This window comes from Cupressus sempervirens, chromosome 8, assembly GCF_028749045.1.
Source record: "Cupressus sempervirens isolate cs-2001-9-10 chromosome 8, ASM2874904v1, whole genome shotgun sequence".
Taxonomy (NCBI): Eukaryota; Viridiplantae; Streptophyta; class Pinopsida; order Cupressales; family Cupressaceae; genus Cupressus; species Cupressus sempervirens.
In genome coordinates this window covers 595115571-595125280 of record NC_143125.1, presented here as the reverse complement: position 1 = coordinate 595125280, position 9710 = coordinate 595115571, and the positions used below count along the sequence as shown (strand labels likewise).

The window sequence follows — 9710 nt, the reverse complement described above, 5'->3', positions numbered from 1 at the left end:
TCTCTTCTCTACCTCTTTTCAATTAATTAGGTTCACATATATTCCTTGTGAATGGAACAGAGCTGCTGATTATTTAGCCAAATGGGCTTCTAGTCATGATCCGGGTTGGAATATTAGATATAGGAGGCAACTATCCTTTGAGATGGTGCAAGAATTTGATGATCTTGTTGCTGAAGATCGAACTCCTTGTTGAGCTCTCCTTGTTGTGTTCCTTTCTGTCTTAATAAATTTTTACCCCTCTTTTCTCAAATATATAATACAAGTTTTATTAAGAAATTATTTTAAGAATAAATTTTAATTAAATTATTCGTATATTAAAAGAATTGATAAAGACACGAAAATAACCAAACCATCAAAGAAATCCGTATGGCACACAGGGGTGACAGTCAAATTTCTATTTTCCCATGTTTTGGCCAGTTAAACATTAAATTGACATCAAAGTTTTGCACCTCCTTGTGACTAGCCAAGATCGCTATTAATGTATCAAGGTGCTATTTAATTAAAAGATTCTTGAATTACATCACACTACTAATCAACAAACTAATAAGGACAAAATCAAAGCATTTTAATTGTGTTCAAATCCACTATTGACAAATCCTTAACTCAGGATGACTCAAAATCAGAAGTGAAACAATTTTATTTTTTTGGTCGGGTGTCAATTTCACTTGTGATTATTTGTTGGAAAACCATTTTAAAACTATGCAATCACATGGGTTTCTTGATTATCTATTGAAAAATCATTTAAAACTATGTAATCACATGGGTTTGAACGTTTTTCCATTGGCTGCAAGCGAAAACACCCCCATGGATTCTTAAGCCATACACTATTCTAACGTTTGACCAAGAATCACCTCTAACTTGGGTCTGATTGGTTTTATCATATTCAGAAATATAATTAAGATGAGATCCATTTGAAGTCGAAGGCAATAAATCTTCTACTTTTTTATCCAGATTATCAGTCATTCACCATGACTTTGTCCCTGCAACATGAAGTTGATCTTCCTGTGATTGACATTTCACAGTTTCCAAAGGAGTCTGAAGGAATAGAGAAGCTTCACAATCATTCAATGGTGGCCACTGTGAGAGAAGCCTGCAAAGAGTGGGGGTTCTTCCGTGTTGTAAATGCTGGAATTGCAACAGATCTTCTCCGTGAAGTAGAGAAAGTAAGCTATGAACTAAGTGCGATGCCTCAAGAGGTCAAAGACAGAAGCATCATACCAAACTCCACTCATACCTACGCCACTTCGTCCTTGTATGAGAGCTTCTGCGTCCTCAATTTGCCTCATTCAGATTCTGTGCAGGAATTTTCCAACAAAATATGGCCAGAAAAGGGAAATCCAAGGTTCTGGTAGGGTATATTGAACACCTGTTTTTTTCGCTTCTTTTTCATTCATTATTGGGGTAAGAAAATTAAGCTGTTTTAAAGATATAAATAAGTCACATGAACATTTATAGCATAGTGGCTTTCACATAGGCACAGCTATCTATAAAGCTAGAGGAAGAAAAATTGAAACATAGATTAGGAAATATCATTTAACTTCATCATCAGAAAGAATCATGGTTGATTAAGCAATTGAGATAGCACCATGGATTTAGTCAAAGGTAAACAAGCTTAGCCTTGAAAGTAAAGAAGTTTAGTTTATGAAGCTTCACGTATTAAGTATTATGAGAAATCTATTTGGAAAGACAATATACCATCATATTTCATATTTTTCTACAATATGAACAAAAGATTTCAAGTGGGAACTAGAAACCAAATTCATCATATAACAGACACAAGCTTAAGGCTGGTCATGATACAGCAATTGAAATAGGGGAAATGAATTTTAAATTAGAAATCAGACCCATAATATAACAAGGGCTGCAAGACAGACAGCATAGTTCCTGCCAAAAGATGGCAGGGCAGCTTTAGAAAATACCCCAAGATGAAGAATTTAAGAAAAGTTATGTAGAGTTTTAAATGTTAAAGACAATTGGTGAGCTATACATATCATGGATATGGTAGATGAGAAATGCAGAAGATAATGGGTATTGATAATTATTCATTCATTCAGTGTTATATCTGAAACTTAAGCATTCTACATAACTCATTTCTATTAATTCATAATTTTTTTAAAAAGACCTGAAAGAAGTATCAGTAGTGTCGCTATTCTACAGCTCTAGTATTCTGCATGACCTAACTTAAATTTTGTTACTTAGAAATTAACCATGGGGACTCAAACACTAGATCTCCTGTTCAGTATCTATATATCTTTGAGCTATGATTGCTTGAGATTAGCTGACAATCATCCTCAAGTGATTGATGGTTGTTTAAGTTCTCATCTTATAATTGTCATTATAATTAATAAATATATATTTTAGCCTACCTTATAACTCCTAAATTGCATGCAAGTAAAGGTTAAATCCTGAACGCAAGTATGATCTCTATGTTGCAGAATTCCAAGAAATACCCAATTTGGCTGTACCAAAACTTTATTTTCCATGAGTTTTCTAGATTTCGTTTTTGTGAACGCCTTTGCACACCTTCTACCATTCCAATCAATTGTATGTAAACATAAATGTCTCTGCCAAAATTTGGATTAAAAGCATGCGACTTCTCCAATGTATATTAGCATACGAAATCATATGCATTAAATTAGTGCATCTGTATTGGTCAAACTGAAAACTTTAATTACAGTTTAATGTTTCAAGTCTCAGCCATACTTCCAAAATTTAACAGAATCAAAGTAACAAAAAGTTTTTGATAATCTAAAATGTAATTTTTTAAATAATGTGTGCACTGGATTTTACAATTGCACACTTATCCAATACCCCGTAATGTGGTGGTTTTTCTGGTCTGGTCTGTAGCGGTGGTTACCATGACATATGCATCCCATTTGCACGCGATAGGGATTTTCCCATTTCACAATAGTAAAACTCAGAGTCATGACATTTACCTCTGAAAACCATCACTTTGGCAGTCGGCTGCCATCTATGGTTCTGCAGCAGTAGGGATGACTCTATTCAATCATAATTACTGCTCGATTGTTTACGTTCGTTTCATTGGTGCAGGACAATTTGAATGCATTTTATTCCTCCTCCAGCAATCCGATTTGGAATTTCTCAATTTTTATCATATTTTATCATAAAAATGTCATATTGTGATTACAGAGAAATGAATAAATTTATATCAATTTTCTATTTAATTTATAGAAAAACTACTTATTATTAGTCCCTGCCTTAACGGAGACTATAGTTTTCAACTTGCACTTTCATATTAATTGAGTTTTTGGGAACTGCACATCTTTCACTTATTCTATGATCTATCAAAATATTTCTATTAAAATAATTTTTTTGACTTTTATTTTAACTTTTCTATTGGCTATGCTTTTTTTTCCGTGGTATTTTTCCTTTAATTTGTAGAAGTATAGACCATGCTACATACTTTCACAGCTCACTTGTCCCGTCTACGCTTTTACATTTTGCATACTCTAAATATGTAGCATGAGAGAAATGTAGAAACATGTTATCAATATTTCATGCACATTTATTCTTGATGCTACTGCCAGAATAGTATCAGAGGCGGCTCTGCTCTGTGGTGGACAAACAATAAGAATTTTTATGACTATTGCATTCTTCACGGTGGACATAAGATTACAGCTCAAATTTGCATCGCCAGGCATGCAGGTTATTCTGTTATTGTTGCATTTTTTTCCCCCCCTTTTTCCTTCAGCCAAGTGGTAGTATTCTAGTGATTACTTCAAGGTACAATTAAAAAAAAGGCTGGCCATTTTGCTGAATCCAAATAAAAATTGTTAATTCTAGCAGTCTCAAATGCAAGTGAAATCCACTATAGGCGGATAACTGGCATTGGACTAATGAATAAATGTGGATGATTTGCTTTGTTGGGGAAAATTCGTTTTGATAAAGAAACTTGGGAAGATTGGAAAGAGATTGGTATGTGAATCGGAAAAAACTTTCAGGTACATAACTGATTTGTAACACAATTTGTGTAGAGCCTATACCCTCTATGCATTTCCTTTCGTGGTTTTTCCTTATTGCATGAGAGATATGTGGTTGAAGATGAAACTTTCATTTTTACTATACTGACCACACACTTTCTTCGTTACAAATTCTATTTTGTTACTAGAGCTGTGCTTTCTCTGATTTGTTAAGAAAATCGATGTGTTTTTTACATTGTGTGAATTGGGTTTCTCAATCAACACTGTCGGGAAGTTCAGCTTGAAAAATGAAGAATGGTGTCCAGTATAGCAGTAAATCTTAAACTGCTTGTGGAACCATTATGGAAAATACCGATCTTTCCAAACAATCCAACAGCCCTTTCACTTATTGGAAAAACCCAGAAATCATGGATGGAAAGGGTGTCATTGTGGTCAATGAAAAAGGACCCGCAGTGAAGAAGGCCTTGAAAAGAAACTGGTCGTGGAAGATGAACAATCAACTAAAAAAGATTCTTCAAAGATGCCCAGAAGAGTCACTTCGGTAAGATTCCTTAAAAAAAATTCAATTCTCTTGAGACTAGATAAGATATTGTTCTTAATTGGCTCAAAAAATAGCCGTCTCTTTTCGAGATGTAGTGCAAGTTTACAAAGAGAGTGAGACTCATGATGGAGGAGGAGGAAGACCTAAAAGAGCCGCTAGAGCCTGCCATGGTTGAAATATTGGCTAAAATGAAATTAAATATTCAGAGGCGATTATTTTTTGAGTCTTGTTTGCAAGAATCCAAAGCTTTTTAGGGTTATTGACTATAATGCGAAGAGAATAGCCTAGAAATTCATCTAGTTTCTTGGAACCTTAGCTTGGCTATTTATGTTCTAGAGAGGAGAAAAAAATAGGTGAGGATTTTTTTTTCTGGGAGATCTGATTCTTGTTAGATGATAAAGCTGTCTAATTTTCATTATTGAGTTTTTAAATTCTAATTTTTTTTACAAAGAAAAATAATTCCCATGTACATAGAAATAGGAGAAAAGATCAAGTAAATTAGCCTATAGGTGAATATTAGCGGTTGATTCTTTCTTAAAATAGGGCAGAAGTTGGTGCCTATGTTTGAAAATAGGACATCAGAGAGTGATGACAGTCTAGAGGCAAAAAAGTTAAATAAATTTCAGAATGTTCCATATGCTAATTGTGAGAATCTTGATGAAGCATATAAATGCTATGATAAAAGAACAGTGTTGAAGCTTGCCTCGATTGTGAAGCTGGCAAAATTCCAGAGAGAGTTTTGGTTTCCTCAAAATCTGGTCAGCATGTTGATGAGGCATCTTGGAATATTTTATGTTTCAAACAAGAATGATAGTCATACGGTAGTTCCTAGAGATAGCTATATTGGATCTGATCTCGTTGAAAAGGATCCATTGTTGCAAAGCAGAAGTTTGGGGAACTCATTCAGGAAGGGTTGTATGAGTTTACTAAGAGGCAAATGAAAGAAAATTTGGAGAAGAGAAGAGCAAATAGACTTCTGTGGAAGATGACTAATGATTTTAAGACGCTGGGAAGAGATTTGATAATGAAGTAGAAGGGAAAGAAGAGAAGTACCAAAAAGAAGCAAGAGAAAGGATTCAGAAAGCATGGCCTGAGCCTGACCAAAGATGAGTCCTGCAGACTTCTTATTAAGAAACTATGCAAAAAACTTATATCTAGATTCCACAATTCACATGAATTCAGCCATTTTGTAGGTTTGCTTCAAATGCATTTTGAGGGAAATGATAGGATTGATGACTTAGTGCTATTTCTTGTTTTATATATAGTTTTAGTGTCCTTTTATTCAACACACTTCATGCAGAAATCTTCATCCTTGAATTTTTGTTGAGAAAACACAGGAAGAGGTATCTAATGCCCTCCTCTATGATGTTATTATAATTGTACCGGACAAGTCCTCTTATAAGGTGCCCAACAATGAGACTTTGGAGTCTTTTATCATTTATAGGAGTAATGTAGTTCTCTATCTAATCAATTGGAGCATTTAGTGATGATTATTTGTGTGATCAATTGGAGCCTTTGGTCATTGGGAAGCAGTTTGTATTACTTGCTAGAGTATATCGATGCAGTCATGCTCCAAAATTGGGTGTCCCTATATAAGCATGTGTTGGTGTTTTAGCTCCCATCCCTGTCATCTAAAATCAAATTATTCCTTACTTAGAGATGAATGATCTAGCGACAGCCAGTATCACATCCACTCTAATATTTTCGTCATAGTTATAATTTTTGAGAATGATACCATTATGAATTCTAAAATCTATTAGATTAGGTTCAAGTTGTTTTAGGTTGAAGCTGCTAAGATTTTGGAAGTTTAGAATATAAAATTCTTCTTTTTACAGTTTAGAATAGGGTTTATTTATCAATATGTTCAAGAGTTGTTTGTCCGAACCACATTTGTTAGAATTTTGTGAATTTTGTCTATTTTATCTCTTGTAAGATATTGATTTTGAGAATTGGGTGTATAATTTAGAATTATGTTTTGTTTAATTAGAACATGCTTTTTTATGATTCTTTTAAACCAGACTATAAATTTTAGTCTGTTAATATCATGATTGTTAAAAATTGTATGTACTCTTTCAACCTTTTGTAAATTGAATTATATATTTTTTTAGCTGTTCCATTCTTCTTTTTAGAACTGATGTAAATTCAGTTATAATTATTTAGTTTTTTTCCAACTTTTGTAAACTGGAATGATAAAGACTAGTGAATTTTTCCTCCCTTTCTCTCTTTTCTATACTATGTAAACTCAAAATTGTTATATGTCATCTCCATTTGGCTTACTATACCTCTATACTATGCAAATTTGTATAGGTAATCTAACTTTAGAACAATATTTTGTCAAAATTACTATATATAATTTCTATTTGGCATTCTATGTTATCAAAATCATTATACCTAATGTTTATTTAGTGTTTTCTATGCTATTGTTATGCTAGATGAAGTGATATATGAAATAGGTAGCTTCAATATGATTTATTCAAATATCATGTCCACATCATTTCCTACTTCGCTAAATTTATAAACATTAATACTCTCATATTCATCATATGCACACAAATTTCTGGTCACATGTCTATTAGCAACATTTTGGGAGAGAGTCAAATGTATAGGAACTGTCTAAATTGTATCCAGCGAACTCAATACTGGTTCTATCATGTCTTAAATCTCCAAATAAACATTTACAAATATGTATATTCATTAGACATTGCTGGTAGGTAGCTCCCTTTCTTTTCTATTAATCAAATAAAATTTATTAAATTTAAACTAACAAACTCCTATTTTAATCACTATCAATTTATGTTTACCTAATTTTTTTTCTTTAAAAATCTACTTTTCACCCTTCACACAAGGCAAGGACTCAAGCTCGAGCAGAGCTCTTGTTATTATTATATATTGTGTTGTAATTTGAAAATAAGACAATTAATAAATGGTAAATATTCACTAAGTTAGATTTTGAAAATTATTTATTTCCTCTAGGAAGCCTAATAAAGAGGGTGTAACTATCATTAGATATGAAGGAAATGAAAGTCCTAATAGTTTTTGAATGATAGATTGATGAGAGAAATGAAAGTCTTAATTATTTTTGAAAAAGCATTCTGTTAGTGCCTATATAGACCTCCTCCTCAAAATTTTCAAAATGTGAGTCTTTGCCATCTGAATACTTGCTTGAGACTTATATCTTATTTTACCTTAGGCCTTGAACCTCTTTGAACTAAGTTCAAAGTGGTTTGAAATGGTTCAAAGTGGTTCAAAATGGTTCAGTTTGCATAACTAGATTCACAAGTTTAGAATTTCAGAGATTTGGAATTCAGTTCAAAAGTTTAGGTTGCTTCATATGGGTTCAGAATAACTCCTTTTCAAAATGAAGATCATATGTTGACATCCTAAGTTCAATAGTATTGAAAACTTTAAGAGTTCAAGTTTCTCATCCATGAAATTGTAAGTGTTAAATGAACACTTCATTGATGACTGATACTCACTAAATACCTCCAATTTAAGACAAGAGACATGTCGGGCGATATGTAGAAGCCTTACACAAGAATCCAGTGTTTCATAGATTATTCAAATAAAGCTTCAACATCATCAAACTCATAGAAGAGTTGGCATACTAATTTCGGGGTATTAAGTCAAAGCATCCCATTGCAATGCATGGATTGGTTCAAAATATAAGTATGAACTCATGGTTTTCATCTAGAAGTGTGGTATTGTGAATTAGATGTTCTTGCACCATATTTTCTAGTCTAGGGAAATTAAAATTTCACATTTACAAGAGGCGGAGCATTTCAGAATGTAGCAGTTCAAGGGCATCCATGCAATATCAGTTTTGCATATCATGAAAATTGAAAGGATGGTGTTTTGTGAAGAAAAAATGCTATATATATATAATTGCTATTATTGCTATGAATCCATCAAAATACTCCATGTACTTATATGAGTAGTGTCCCCATGGTGCCTTATAACAAACTTGCAAGTACACCTATCAGGTTCCAATGAGTCCTATGTAGCTCTTCACAAAATTCAAATATGAAGTCATCTAATAGATGTATTTCATGGATCAACGCAGGCATATTGATTGAACCTGATACATGAGAAATATACCCATACCTCAAAAATGGAAATCATGAAGGACTAGTTTTTGAATGGTTTATATATTGAGATACCAAAATTGTATGGAGGAGATTATGGAGTGACTATGCAAATGGAAAGAATCAAAATATATAACAATTTCTAGAGTGATAAAATTGGTCTCAGTGCGGGGGCTGTAACTCCCAACTCCATTGTTGGATTTTTGCAAAATGGAAATATATTAGATGTAACCTAGATATCTACATTATCACTAGAGTGATCTTAAAAATTCAGTTTGGCTTTTGAGATATAGGTGACAGTGTATAGGTCTATCAAAATTATCCAGAATAGTCACAAATGTAGATGATAGAAAAATAGTCTTATTTCAGGGCCCATATCTCTCAATCCAACAATTGGATTGGGCTGAATTTTAGATATTTCTTGGAAAACCTAATTATCTAAATCTTCTTAAAAAAATTTATGAGATTTTTTATGGATCAAAAGTTATGGGTTTTCATTTGCACCTCTATTAGATCAGCAATAATAGTCACAAATGCAGATGAAAAAAAAATTGGTCTCAGTTCAGGGGCTATAACTCCCAACTTCACTGTTGGAAATCTGCAAAATTAAGATATGTTGGATTAATGCTAATTTTCTAACTTCTGACTAGAGCAATCTTTAAAATCTTTCTAGTTTCATGAGATACATGTGACTTTTTGCACCTCTATTGGATCAACACTTTATCACCAAAAAATGCCACCTGTCAGCATATTTTAGAGACCTTGTAAATATTCATTATGCCACATATCATATAATAAAGATAAAATTTAAAGAAAATAAGGATCATGAGGATGTGACTAGAAGAAGTTATTATAACCGACAAACCTCCTCGACCAAAAAGAAGATAAATAGGCAGTAGCAAGTGAAAAAAAAGGTTCCACTTTTTCTTGCTGAGACTATAGAGTCAGTTCCAAGAAGTAGTTATTATTATAACTGACCAACCTCCTCGACCAAAAAGAAGATAAATAGGCAGTAGCAAGTGAAAAAAAAAAAGGTTCCACTTTTTCTTCTTGAGACTATAGATTGTGTGCTATAGTAGGAGGGAAAATAATTATTCCAGATTATTTCATTTCATGTGAGGCTTGTTTCTGAACTCTATGTTAGAG

The 9710-nt window shown here is 32.9% G+C and overlaps 1 protein-coding gene and 1 pseudogene across 1 annotated transcript in view; both read left to right on the top strand.

The window, feature by feature from the left end:
- Positions 1 to 765: 765 nt before the first annotated feature.
- LOC149543844 (taxane 9-alpha-oxidase-like) overlaps positions 766 to 9710 on the top strand; it is a 29805-nt gene continuing 20860 nt past the window's right edge. Inside the window, exon 1 of the mRNA XM_089796330.1 lies at positions 766 to 1348. Coding sequence (XP_089652456.1) covers positions 969 to 1348 — 380 coding nt within the window. The 5' untranslated portion in view covers positions 766 to 968. The remainder of the gene's footprint in view (positions 1349 to 9710) is intronic.
- LOC149543845 (uncharacterized) lies at positions 4236 to 5592 on the top strand (annotated as a pseudogene).